This window comes from Amphiura filiformis, chromosome 9, assembly GCF_039555335.1.
Source record: "Amphiura filiformis chromosome 9, Afil_fr2py, whole genome shotgun sequence".
NCBI lineage: Eukaryota > Metazoa > Echinodermata > Ophiuroidea > Amphilepidida > Amphiuridae > Amphiura > Amphiura filiformis.
In genome coordinates this window covers 31342253-31357551 of record NC_092636.1, presented here as the reverse complement: position 1 = coordinate 31357551, position 15299 = coordinate 31342253, and the positions used below count along the sequence as shown (strand labels likewise).

General features: G+C 36.5%; 1 protein-coding gene across 1 annotated transcript in view; it reads right to left on the bottom strand.

The window, feature by feature from the left end:
• LOC140160862 (serine/threonine-protein kinase DCLK1-like) overlaps nucleotides 1-15299 on the bottom strand; it is a 99047-nt gene that overhangs the window by 23594 nt on the left and 60154 nt on the right. Inside the window, 2 exon segments of the mRNA XM_072184185.1 lie at nucleotides 10172-10283; nucleotides 14437-14488. Coding sequence (XP_072040286.1) covers nucleotides 10172-10283; nucleotides 14437-14488 — 164 coding nt within the window.

Sequence of the window (15299 nt, the reverse complement as noted above, 5' to 3'; positions counted from 1 at the left end):
CACCTTGCAAATCCTTTATACATGTTATTTTAATACATCATCGGGATACGATAGAAAGAGTCACAAATCAGTACCTTAGTGGGCACCGATGGTACTATAGGATTAAATGAGGTGTAGTGCCTAGGAGTGATGTTCTATCTGTCCACCCTTCAACTGACCTATATCTGAATAATGCAGAAATTCTGACGGATGACAGCAACAGCAAGGGATTCTGATTAGTCTCATCATACATCTGCTGTAAATTCTTGGCTTGGAATACACTGGATGCTGGTCCCTCCATCAGTGTCTCATCATACATATCCTTGTCTTCACCTCAAATCTGTGAAACACTTCTTAAAATCAAATTCAGCAATATAGCAAGCTTTGTATTCTCAGAATCAGTTTTCCAAAATAATTCTTCTGCACTTTGGTTCAATTCTTCAACTTCCTTGAAATTGAAACCTTGTTACGCTCCCATGTTTTGTCATATTCCCCGATATTGTATATTGTAAAAAAAAGTGTTTGACAGTGTAGCAAATGATCAGGTACCGTCTATTATAAGTGTTTCTCAGTGTAAGGGATGAAATCAAAACTCGACCGGCGGTTGACAGGCGGTTCCGTCCGGTTGCCATTGTATAGAGCAATAGCAACCGGACAGAACCGCCGGTCAACCGCCAGTCGAGTTTTGATTTCATCCCTAACAAATGATCAGGTACCGTCTTAAGTGCCAGTGTTTCACAGTGTAACAAATGATCAGATACTGTCTTTTAAGGCAATTTGGCATACTTTTGAGGGATAACTCAATGAGGCACTCCACACAGTGGACCTATTCTGCATCAATGTGGATCTGGCCCTCATTACACATAGCATATTGAACTGCAGTGCATAGAGAGGACTGTGTAGTGCATCTTGTAATGCAATATGCGCAAGGTACGCATGTACTGCTCATAAGTCCATGCTGCAGAACTATACCAAGTACATTGGTGAAAGTCAATCAAATGAATTGAGTTGAATATATATTGATACAGATTTAGCCTGGATTTACTAAGTGCCCGTGTACAGTGCCCTTATGTCATAAACATATTACACTATCTCTTTGAAAGTGGTAATTTATTATCATGCGACAAGATAATGAGAATTGGCACCTGCAGATATCCATGTGAATTTGTCTTCCTGTGTAGTATACGCTGTGTGTATATCAGTCAGGTACCTTGGTGTACCTGTGCAGGCGGCCTCAATAGGAATCTTGCCGTGTATAACCCTTAAAATACAGTATTTTGAATAATGCTAGACACAGTTAAGAACTAGTCTATACAAGCCTGTGTCATATTGTGCATTATATGCTAGCATTTCAGCTTTTATTTGACTACAATACATGATACAGATATATATAGCACACAACATAACAGCGATAATACAGTAATAAATAATGAAAAAGGATGCGTCATATAAGAGTAATCTGAAGCCATGAATCTTGCAAATATTTACAATGTATTCTGATAGGAAAGGCCTCAAGCAAATCCTTCCAGCCAAGCCTAAAAGGCTGTAATAGGCAAGTTGGTTTCAATGGTAAAAATATATTTGGAGAGGATTGAAGAAAAAGATATTCCAAAACCAATCAATTATTTTACTCTGACTATGTCAAAAGAGATAAAATTCTTATTCTAATTAAAATCATATGCATGAAACTGACAATTTTGCTGATTTTGATGGGGATTAAGGACCTGATTAGTTAATTCAAATACATTGTGTAAATCTTTGTCAATTCTCTGGCCCAGTTAAAACCATCAATTATTGAATATTGTGACAAAAAAAAGATACTACTTCAAAAGAATAAATTAATTTATATAAACCTGTGATTTGGAATCAGAGTAATCATTTTGATTTATATTGCATAATCTATAACCAATGTTGATAGCATTATGATGTAGGCTTTAACACAGTCTAAAAAGCTTTGGTAATACTAATATACTTATTCCAACTTTGAACATTCTACATAGGAACTATTATACAGACATATGATTTTTAACACATTCATATTAAGTTACTTTGACATAATTGGAAAAATCACATATAAATTTCAAATCTTTAATTTGATACAAATTTCAATTTTCAAACCTATTAAAAGTAGCATCAATTGCATGATAAAAATTGTGTTTGAAATGTGAGCTATTCCTGAAAATAGGACATATATCACATGAATGTGATTTGCTAATGGGCCATTCCAGTTGAATACATCCCCCCCTGGAAGACATGGTCTTAATCTACCCACACAGGGCATGTGCATTTCAAATGGGGTTACCTGAATGGTGACTCCATTTGAAATGTACACCCTGAGTGGGAGATGATGACTATGACCCTGTTCACATTAGGGAATTTTCTTCTTTCGACGAACCTCGAACGAAGATTAAAAATCGTTTTTCCTAATGTGTACGCACTTTTCTTCCTTCGACGAGGATTAAAATTGCTTCGTTCAACGAAGCTAAAAAGGTTGTTTCCACGAAGGAATACTTCATTTGACGAAGCTAATTTTGTAATGTGTACGCTCGCTTCGTTCAATGAAGGAAAGTGATCATGTGACAAGTGACCTTCGCCGGCTTTAATAATAGCCAGGCGTTAATACCTTCGGCTTCGTTCAGCATAATGTGTACGCATGCTTAATTAGTTAATCAAGATTAACTTATCTTCGTCGAATGAAGAAATTTCCTAATGTGAACAGGGTCTATGTCATCCTTAGGGTGAACACATTTCAACTGGAATATCCTCCTGGTGGGTTCTTCATGGTAGTCAAGCCACATATTGGATCCATAAGTCTACTTTATGAATGTAATCATTTATTCTTGTTTAAGTACAAAATATTTGGATCCATGTAATTTGACATCATTTTACAAAATTGTCACGATAAAAGCAAACAGGTTTACAAAAAATATAAATTTACCTGATATTTTTTTAATTCAATACTTTTCTTTTCCTCTAGCACTAGACAATTGTCTTTGGTAAACTCAACTGAAACTAACCTTTTTTCTTTTATTGGCAGGAGTTCTTTGTAACAAAAAACAACAAAAACAGTTATTGGTTATGTAACTAATATTGAATTTTCTAAGTACAGTAAGTCTTTTTTCATCTATTCTAGGTCCACACCACAAAAAAAGTTTCCTATACTTTAGGCCTATACTGTGTTCAACATGACAGCTATTCAAATGTAATTTTCTCAGCTATGAAGTGACTGGTTGCTTTTCCGAAATAACCAAAATAAATCCACTCCAATAGGCCCTTATTATGATTTTGATAACAAATTTTGCCAAACCCAATATTCATATAATTGCTACATCCTCAATTAAGAGAGTGCCACTACTGTAATTTCAAGAGGAATGATTGCTCTTGCATCATCCTCTAGATTTCTACATTTAGTGGTGTGGACTCTACTAAAATTTCTCCGGCTTATAATTGGTGAAAATAATTTGGTTTTTGTTACTGTGCGCGCATCAATACAGTCCCAGCTCATGCTTGCGTAAATCCGCATAAGCCAGTCATGCATTATTCATCTCCTGTGTAAGTGCTACGCCCACATGCGTGCAAGCCATTCTATATCAATACACTCATGTTTATGATCCAGTCTTATTTTTTTGCCAATTATAAGTTGAACAAACTTTACAGGCAAGATTAAATGTATCTCATTTTTGTTTCTGACAAGAACAACATTTTTACAAAATTACAAATATTTGGTAAGGTTCATACAATTGCACTGTATAAATAGCAAGAAAATATAATATTTTTCAAAACAGATTTATAAATCCTTGTTTTACATTTAGGATATTACATAATATTGGTTACAATCAACAGCTGCACTGTACATTTCCTGTCAAACATCACACATTTTTGAACCTTTCAAAAAGAAGCCGGGCTGTATCCAGGGGGGTTGAGAGTGTGTGTGTGCAAACCCGGGTTTATAATGTGAAATCAGCTTATTTGGAAGCATTTTGGGGCTATATTCTAAAATTATTCTTTTTGCTGCACACCACATGGTCTAAGGTTTCTGGGTATACTGCCGGGACGAGTGCACATAATAGTGTCCTAACAAGGTCTGCACTGGTTTAAAGTCGCTTACCAGCTGCGAAGATAAGTCAAAAACCAAAGGACAATTATGATAAGTTTCAGGTCAGAATCAACCATGGGGGGACTCGGTACATACAATGTATGACCATACGGGATGTGCTGCAAACATGCGTAGCATTTTCAGCTTTTTGGTATATCAATGACCCCTTTTTACTAGGCCAATTTTGGATTGGTCCTTTTTTCAAATTTTTTTAGAAAATAGCCAAATTTTGCCTTATACTGTAGCCAAAATTGTTGAAGTTTCCCCAAAACTTTTGGGGAAATGTTGTAAAAATTAAGACAATTTGTGTTAAATTTGGCAGGAATTTTGGTATATTGATGGGTGCGCTTTCAAGCTCTCAGTAGCACACGCACCCCTACCGAAACCAAGCTTGAGTACCCCCCTGAATCAACCCCCTTGATATACATTGTTTTAATATGTACAGGGCCTTCATCAGATTCACTAATTACATATTACACAATTAAATAACTTCATTACTGTATAATGACAATGAAAGTTGTAAGGATAAATACAAACATACATATTGTTACATATTATTGTAACTCTACATTGTCAGAAATGCAAATAAGACAAGCTCTTTATAATCTGTAGACCCTTGTGACTGTTGGGTAATATTCACAGGCTACAACATCTTGGGAAGCAGAGGGGACCTGTAGCCCCAATCATCCACAGATGGCAACAATTAGGTAGGTTTTTACCAAAAAGACATTAGTCTATTTTTAGAAAATCTGCCCTAAATGAGCAAAACATTTTACCAGTGTTTTTGAGTAAAAATGGCCCTTAGATATTGGGCAGTGTTTTGACTTTAGTTGCATTCCTGAACAACCGATTTGAAGTAATCCATCGCAGTGATCAAGTCTTTATTACATCATATGGTGCAGTGTACAATGTGTACGTGAAATATTGAGTGCTCTTGGGAAACTATGAAGAATAGAATTTTATACAAATGCCTGACAAGCAAAGACAGGAAAATGTCTGTTTCCTTTGATGAAAACCCCCAATTTTTAGCATGTGAGAAGGCATGTCATACACTTTAATGTGACTTTTGTCTCCCAGGACTATTCCAGTTGAAATCCATACTCCCCCTATGGAAGACATGGCCTTAATTTCTCACACAGGGAGTATGAATTTCAAAGAGAGTTACCTGAATGGGTAACTCCTTTTGAAATCTATACACCACCTGTGTGAAAGATTAATGTCATGTCTTCAATAGGGGTGTATGGATTTCAACTGGAATAAGCCATTGTTTTTAAAAGCTTTTAAATACCTCAAGCTGGAAGGAGTGATGTGGACAAGCAATTCTAGGGCAAGACTTGAAAAGCCAGGCAAGAAAGTATTGGCTTTCCTCACTTTGATCCAATTCCATAATTTTAGAAATCCTTAGATTATGCTCATATGCACTCCAACATGTTACTCAAAACAATGGATGTTAGTCATATTAAACTTGTTGCTAATTTTCTGGCCTGTCGCTATCTACAATACAACAAGTGTGACAATTATTGCACACAAAAACACACCATACAAGGAATGTTATTTTATTTTGCACAGTAATATACAAATGTAGTATTAATGCAGCACGGCAAGATTCAAACTTAATAAATATTGGGAATATATTATTTTGCACAGCTATGAACAATATGTGTAGTACGGCAAGCTATGGTAAAACCAAAATTTGACAAATATACATAATTTAATGTGCAATTTTCTGACATATTTACATAACAACATAATTATACTCCTGAACCTATATTACACATTATTATGTTTTGAAGGATCCAAGTTGTGATAATATTGGATCCAAAACATAATAATGATAAAATTGGATGCTTTACGCCCAATATTTATTGGTCTCGCTATGAGTTGTAAAATATTGGACTCGACTCACGTCTCGCCCAATATTTTAAAACTCATAGCTTCGATTCAATAAATATGGGCTCAACCGATCCAATTTTATATCAATATTACACGAGGTGGCAATGCCTAGTTCAGCCCTTTGTCGTCAAAAACAATAATATTTGAATGAATACTGGAAGTTACATTGGATTCTTCAAGGAAGCAAGAATTGTTTTAAAGCATTTATGGGTTCTGTCACCAAAAAACAATACTATTTCAAATGTTGGCATGACCTAAAGTCATCAAGCTAAATAAGCCCTTTTGTACCACAAATTCTTGGTGTTTGTAAAAATACAAAAGAACTTCTCAAATATATGTTAGCGCTAATTGATACATCTGGGTTGATTGCCCAAGAACTATGAGAGCTCATGAAATAAAAAGAATAATATAAATTTATCAGTGCCACCTCATTTCATTGATAAGTTGAAGGTATATTTTAAGTGAGTTGATTGTTTTAACAGGAACAAATTCATTCTTATAGGCCTATTTCCTAACAAATAAATACCTGGTCATACACACACTATATTTACATCTTCTGATTTGGGCTGTACCAGTAGCAGTAGTTGTAGTAGTTCTATACTTTACTATATGCTCCTAGTCCGATTGCAAGAATTTTAATTTGTTTTATACCCTTTCTGCGACTATCATTACAAAAAGTAGCAAATTTGATAACATTTGTAACATTTTAATACACTTAGAGTGACCAGCACCTTCAGTGGCGTAACTAGGGGACGTGTCCCGTGCGCTACCATTAGGGGGCGCCAAATCGGCCTCACTTCAAAAATATTGAACCGATGCCATTCCCACACCCCTGCATCTAAGATATTCTCGGGTGGGGGTAGGGATGCCAATTTTTTTATTTGTCCCGGGCGCTACCAACCTTAGTTTAGTTACACCATTACACCACTGAGCACCTTTATGTATGAGCTTGGTAACCACCAACAATTGTGAGACATACTAGGGAGGATATCTACTTCAAGAAGACATCTCACACTCCAGATATGTCAATGCCATTTGCAATCATCCATTGTTCTCTTTAATCAAATTCATAATCTTGAAAAAGCAGAATTATCCTTTTCAGAAATCAAATGTTCCCCCTTGAATCTTAACAACAAATGACATCTTCCTGATTACAATACTTTTCATTCATATTTTATGAAGTTGACTTTCAACATAGATATCCTATCAGGTATACTGAGCTATCTCAGTTATAATCCATACACCCTATGGAAGACATGACCTTTCACACTGGTGGTGTAGATTTCAATGGAGTCACACAGTTAGGGGAGATTAAGGTCATATCTTCCATAGGGGGTGTATGGATTTCAACAGGAATAGCCCAATGATGTGAAGAGTTCATACATGTATAATATACACAGTGGCGTACCGTGACCGCTCCTACCCGGGGGGGGGGGCTGAAGAAAATTAAATTTTGCAGTCCCTTCCTCAACAGCCCGAAAAGGTTGACCCAATTTTTTTGGTTTGAAAAAGTGAAGAGCAAAAAAAAAAAAGGTTTTAGGCGCTAGCGCCCTAAAAGCAATGTATAGTACCATTTTTCAGTTTTTTATACTTTTTATTTTTCCGCCCTCTTTTCTTTACGAATTCTTTTTACCGCCCCTTCTTCTTCCACCACCCTTCTTTTTGCCGCCCCTTCTTCTTCCTCCGCCCCTTTGTTTTGGCCGAGCCCTACTTTGACCCCGGGGCTCAGCGCCACCAAAGCCCCCCCCACCCAAAAAAAAATATGCGCATGATACACCAATGTGCTGCTTTGTGTCATTTGTTATTGATGTTTTATTTCAGATTTGAGTGTATAATCTGTTCTGTTTGAATGGACATACTTGCATTAGCTTTCAATGTTACGTTCACTGCATTTGTCCCTTCTCTCTCATAAGACAACACTATGAAACATACACAAGGCAGCCAGTGGATATCATGTTTTGTATCTCAACTTATCATGTACAAATATACTGAATGGAACAAGTACCAACAATGGCTGCCATTAAAATATTTCACATAGAGTAGCCTACATAACATATCCAAAAAATGTTGTCAATGTTGTGATTTCATGAGTCATTTCATGTTGATCCTCACACTGAACCACCAATGAACAAACAAACAAACACACAAACTATTGAAAATATGATTAAATATTTATGTTGTAAATGGCAGCCATTGTCATACTTCATTCAATGACAATATGCCCATGGTGTACAGCCACCTCAACCACAATATCATGAAGTTCCCTCTACATCTCATCTACTAACAATAAATGCCTTTGTTTATTAAGAGATGTCAAACAGGTAAGAGTTGCTGAGCAAAAAAAGAAATCCTGTCACGGCAAAGCTTACCTCAAAGGATACCCTCAATATATTGTCTGATAATCAAAGACTTGCAAAATGAACAAAAAGAGAAAAGCAGAATGATGATGAAGCACATGCATGCAAAACATTGATTGGGTTTGATGTGAAAACAAACGGGTGTGCATGCAAAGGGAACATCCGCATTTGATACTAAATATTCCAATTAGCATGCCAATATGAATATGCTTGATATATCAGCAGCATAGTCAGTAACTTTTCAGAGGTCCATAATGACTAAATTGATACAAGAAGCCATGCACACAGGGTAACACAGAAAAGGAAGATAAATTGGCATGTGATCTGAGTATACACAATCAACACTATACGGTCAATCACACTTTTCTTGTTACTTCATTCATGGGATATTCAGAAAACCAAATGCTATATGACTTAAAGTATCCAAGTATCCAATTATTCATATCCCCTTTAGAGGTTCTAGAATTTGTAGTGTAATGCACATGGGCAAATCAATTTTTTATTTCTCAAACACCACAATCGCTAGCAAGAGCCAAATCAGTTTGTATGGTTGCTTCAGTATAATATGAACCTTTTTTTGCGATTTTATTTTTACCAGCTATGATTTAGCATGACTGGAATCAGTGTACTTGACCATGCCTCTGTCACCAATTCTGTTGTTTAATGTTTGTTATAAGGATATTGGTATCCAGTAGTGTAAGGTGTAGGCAACCCTAAAGCTGGATGTGCTACTTGTGATCAACTAAACATCTAGTGTAAATCTATGGTGTGTCAAAGAAGTCAAAAAATAAAGCTACTCTAATAGCAGTGTATAAAATAACATGAATAAATTCAAAACTTTTGTAACTCTTGGTGATATCATGGTATATAAACACATCAAAAAATAAATAAGTAGAAAATAAATATACTGTAGGAAAAATAAATAAATGGCAAATTTTCAGACAAAAATGTAGACACGCCTTAAAAATATGTATGGATGTAAAGGTTTTGAAAGAGACTGGTGTAAACACTTCAAAAATGTATGAATGTAAGTGGGAATTGCACTTTTACTGTATGGAATTAATAAGGCATTATAACATGATGCATTTTTTAACTTATGTATTTAACTACAGCACAAAATATTATTATGTTAGCATGATTATTTGGTTGTTATTATTACATTTGCACATCATAATGCACATTTGCAGAAAATTGACATTTTGTATCTGTAACTAACTTTCTCTGAGGCATATCTTTTCATTTATGCATAAACAATTTCCCCCCTTTTTCTTGCACAAAATGATACTTTTTATAATAGTTATCAAAAAGTTCAATTTACAACAACATTTTTATATGAAATTTCTGTCTGTCAAATCAATCTTTGTTGTAATGAACACAATATTTGCAGCTCCTAGCTTTTGGAATCTTATAGCATTTGAAATAACTTCTCTAGCAACTACTACAATTAATTCAGGGCATGAGGAGGGCAGTTTTCTGATACATTTCACTCATGATATGGAAAGCATCCATGCATTTTGAAGAAGTTAATCTGAAGAAATATTTACCCACAAATCAAATACTGAATGAATTGAAGACCAAAAGTCATGCTTAATAGAGTCATATAAAGGCTTTCTCCTGCCTGCACTATAGGCCTACACAATTTTGGCTAGTCTCTTCACAGTTGGAAGTTGGCTTGCGAGACTGTGTAGATGCCACCTCAAAATGATAGAAAAGGTAGAATTGATGAGTGGTTAATGGTCAAAACCAAGACATGTACATTTGATTCACTTCATCATAATGAACAATTCTATGCCAGGCATGCCCTCTGCATGCCCCTTTTAAAGACAATTGTTGTTAGTCTATTCACCTGTTGGTGCATTCTTTGACGACTGCAAAGTTGCCATCTCCGATGACACGGCCAATCTCATATGTGTTATACAGGTCATCTGGCATTCCATTCATATGGTCTGGTGGATGTGCTGGAAATAACATTATGGAAACTGTGTGTGATGAAACTTCTTCAATAAATGTCATACATTTTTAAAAGGGTTTAATATATTATATTATAGAAGATTTCATTGAAACAAAACCAAAAATAAACTCACTGTTTAATATAGTGTCAATATCCCATATAGGCTCTGGAAGATTTAAAGGCTATTTAAAATATTGGGGACAAATAGGACCTATTCTAAGTTATAGGGAGCCCCCGGGGGGTTCACTCCCATTGTAGCCTGTACACCATCCGCGATAATAAAAACGCGGAAAAAGGGTATTTTTCGCGTGTATCGTGTTTAGGGTGTCAAAACATGAAAAATTGGAAAAAAGGGTAGCAAAATTGCAATTGATAATACGCGGAAATGAAATCCCTTTTTAGGGTGTCAAAACAGGTGCGTGTTACCTGTTTAGGGTATCGTTTTAGCCAAGGGTTAAATCCTTGTTTATGGTGCTTTTCAAAAGTTGATTATGGCGGATGGTGTACAGGGAGTGAGTGACCCCGAGGTAACCCTGTGGGGCCCTATGGTACTTGCCTATGGCCATCAAAATTATTGCCGTCCTTCAGGAGCCACTGTATCCCATGTGTGGAACAGTCATTACACTGACATGGTCTTTGGGTGTTTGTTAAAAAAAATTGTACTGTCTGATCAGTGATCATGTTACCTTTTCAGAATTAAGTCAAGAACTGAATAATTTCAGACATTTTATAAACCACATATTTTAGCATAGACCCAGTGAGGTTCTGGGATTAATTAATTAAGGTCCAGCAAACAAGCTTTGCTTGATGGTGTATTAAATATCAACATTTGTGACACAATCTGGTCTATGGGCGCCAAAAGCAGCAAATGTGAAATTGAGATAAAGGCAAAAATATGGAGTAAAAAACAATGAAACACATAAGAAAATAGACATCACATAACTTTAGAACCAAGTATGCTAGACCTTTGGTGTTTTCAGTAGGACTATATGATAGTCTAATGTTTGTATAACTTATAAAATAAGGTACCGTATTTCGTCAAATAGTCGCCCCCCCCTCAAATAAACGCCCACACCACTTTTTTGGAAAATGTTTATTTGACGAAATACGGTACACATTGGAAGAGCGTCTTGTAGGGTAAGCTTACCAAGTTGCTCAAATGGTTGATAATAGCAGCAATAAATGGCGAAAATCTGCATCGGCAACCCGGAAGTGAACCAAAAGTCAGTGTCAAAAGTTCATAGTTCGTCATTTTAGCGTGACTTTTAAGCTTACCTAATGATTTTAACGGGAATTGTCGTGCTAAAAATGACCTCTAATAAACGCACCCCCTTGGGAAAATGTAACGCCCCGGGGCGTTTATTTGACGAAATACGGTATATAATTATAGTAACTTAATTATAGTAACTTAATTTTCAAAAACACCTCCTTTGGCCCCCCATGGACCAGATTGTGTCACATTTAATAAATGCCAATTACATTTACAACAATATTGCACACCTGTATAATATTACACTTACACACCTGTATAATATTGAATGTGCACATCAACATCAACAAAAAATGAAAAAGAAAAAAGTATAGCCCTTTAAAAAGAATCATGCTTTTGGCACATGAGCCAGCAGAAAGCCAAATACATTAAATTGATGGGAAATTGTTCTAACTAGAACCAGGGATGTGATGCCCTGCTAGAACTAGCTAGGGACTTGTAAGAAAGGAACTACTTATTATTCTGATATTGTTTACTGGATAAAGGGCACATCTGATATCCATGGTGGCACCACTGGGATATTCCAGTTAAAATCCATACACCCCTATGGAAAACATGGCCTTAATCTCCCACACAGGAGGGGTAGATTTCAAATGGGGTTACCTGAATGGCCAACTCCATTTGAAGGGAGTGTATGGACTTTAAATGGAATAGCCCATTGCAATTGTTATGATGTATGCACTAACAGCCCCAGTCTCTGGTCTTGGAACTTATTCAGTTACCAAATACAAAGATTATTTATCGATAAGACTGTCACATCATGCATATTCTATAAATGGCAGAAAACTGCATCACACTTTCCTTAAAAAGATTTTGAGCAGGTTGAATGAGCCATATGTCAGATTTCAAGTCTTAAAATGCACAAGCACGTCTTTGATTCTGAGCACATCTTAACTTAGGCTATACTGTGCTTGAAATTCAAAGGAACTTTAACCTATATGATTAACTAGAGCTGATGTCAGTCCCTCATCTATCTCTGCATGAGTAATGCGGTAGATACTAGTATGTGAGTATCTTGGGAGGGATGAGACAGACACCCCTACACACATACAGACACCCCGACAGACAGACAGAGTGGGGGTGTGTAGGGGTGGGTAGGGGTGGGTCGGGTGTGTGTGAGAGAGAGAGAGAGAGTGGGGAGGGTGGGGTGTGTGAACATATGTCAAATGATCAACACCCTGAATAAATTCCAACAAGTAGATCACCTAACATTGCATGGTTTGTATAGAGAAAGTAGTTACCACAGACTAGCGCCCCCTTTTGGGCGGATGTCATATGTGATGATGTCATATACATGTAACCTTTGACATGACATCTACTTGTGTTGCGCGGGTTTGTTTTGGAATAAGATGAGTGTCTTGGGTGATTATCTTGGGGAATGGAAGTTAAAATATTTATGCATTATTTTAGAAACCTGTATTTTCTCTAAGCCACTGCTGGCTTGATTTATCTATTATTAGGGGCACCCTAACCTCATATCGATCCTACTGCAATATTTCCTCAATCAAGTTTGCAAATTGCAACATGACTGTATCCTTTTCTTATACCCTGTACTCTTGGTTGTTAAAACATATTATGCAAACTAAGATATCTTCCATTCAAGTGTGACTGTACACACATACAGGCTGCTCAACCAAGTACATTAGGGCCTGGGAGAACACTCAACTGAAATTTTGGTAGAGGTGTGCGGCGTAGAGCATCAATTTTTGGGAACTAAGAATAAATAAATAATTAAATTTCGAATTTATATAGTACCTTTTTCAAGATCTTGAAGGATTCAAAACACTGTAATTTCCCTGCCATGGTGAATCATCAGAACCTGGCCCAGACCTATCCGCACTTAGATTGTAACATCTACCAATTATCTGTGCAGCACCCCAAATTCCATTGGGTGAAGGAAGTTTTTGATAACAAAACAACTAATCACCGATTATTTTTTTAGAAAGCAGGAGGAAACCGGAGATTCCAGATAGGTTCAAGCTAAAGGTCCTCATTTGTTGGATAGGTTCAAGCTAAAGGTCCTCATTTGTTGGATAGATTCAAGCTAAAGGTCCTCATTTGTTGGATAGGTTCAGGCTAAAGGTCCTCATTTGTTGGATAGGTTCAGGCTAAAGGTCCTCATTTGTTGGATAGGTTCAAGCTAAAGGTCCTCATTTGTTGGATAGGTTCAAGCTAAAGGTCCTTATTTGTTGGATAGGTTCAAGCTAAAGGTCCTCATTTGTTGGATAGGTTCAAGCTATAAAAGGTCCTCATTTGTTGGATAGGTTCAAGCTAAAGGTCCTCATTTGTTGGATAGGTTCAAGCTAAAGGTCCTCATTTGTTGGATAGGTTCAAGCTAAAGGTCCTCATTTGTTGGAGAGATTCAAGCTAAAGGTCCTCATTTGTTGGATAGGTTCAAGCTAAAGGTCCTCATTTGTTGGATAGGTTCAAGCTAAAGGTCCTCATTTGTTGGATAGGTTCAAGCTAAAGGTCCTCATTTGTTGGATAGGTTCAAGCTAAAGGTCCTCATTTGTTGGATAGATTCAAGCTAAAGGTCCTCATTTGTTGGATAGATTCAAGCTAAAGGTCCTCATTTGTTGGATAGGTTCAAGCTAAAGGTCCTCATTTGTTGGATAGGTTCAAGCTAAAGGTCCTCATTTGTTGGATAGGTTTAAGCTAAAGGTCCTCATTTGTTGGATAGGTTCAAGCTAAAGGTCCTCATTTGTTGGATAGGTTCAAGCTAAAGGTCCTCATTTGTTGGATAGGTTCAAGCTAAAGGTCCTCATTTGTTGGTGGTGAGACAGACAGTGAGAAGAGAGACAATTACAATAGGCTATCATTTACTGAAAATACCAATGGTATATACTTGGTTCAAAAGTTATGAAGTTTTTTGATGATAATATATACCTACCAGATCCATTTCTTGATGATGCTGACTTTCGAGGGGAACCATCAAGATTCATCTGTAAAGAAAAAATTGAACACAAAATAAGACAAAAATATCTTCAATAAGCTCAAAACAGACATCAAATAAATCATGAAAATACACACTGAAAATAAATTGTGTGCGATGGTGTAAGGTAAGGTGGAGGAGTAAGGTCAAGCACCCTGCCCGAGGATGCACCCTGCCCGAGGATCCGGCACCCATTTATCTGGAACTGAAGGCACAAGAGAGCAGCATATTAAACAAAAGACACATACACTACAAGATTCTTATTGTGGCACAGGTATACCGTCGCCAAGGTATCTGATGCACACAAAGTACCTACGTCATAGTACCAATGCTGCTATACAGGACCCACCAGCAGTGATACTCCCCTGGTATTGCACGATACATGCCAAGTACCTTGGCGATGTAGACAGCACCAATAGGAATCTTGTGTATTATATAAAATATGAAAGGATACCCACATTAATCAAGATAGACTTATTTTATTATTTCTTTAATGGCAAGGTTATCCAGCATGTCTACAATCTTGAATTCTGATACAAAATAAACCTTAAAGTAAATTATATTATAACGGAGTGTTGTATCCTTGTCTGTGTAAGAGATGGTGATGTCCTAGATCCACTGTTGGAACCATTAGGGAATATAAAATCCACTTCAACAATGTTTTGAAGTTGGTTCTATTAAAGCTTAAGTGCTAGCATCAAAATGGGGCATATTAGGAAAATCTCCATATGTTCACATGCAGGGTTTTTTCAAGTCAAGAAAATCAAATTTAAAATCAAAATCTTAATTTAAGAGTTCATCTCAAAGCCTTTCCCAAATTA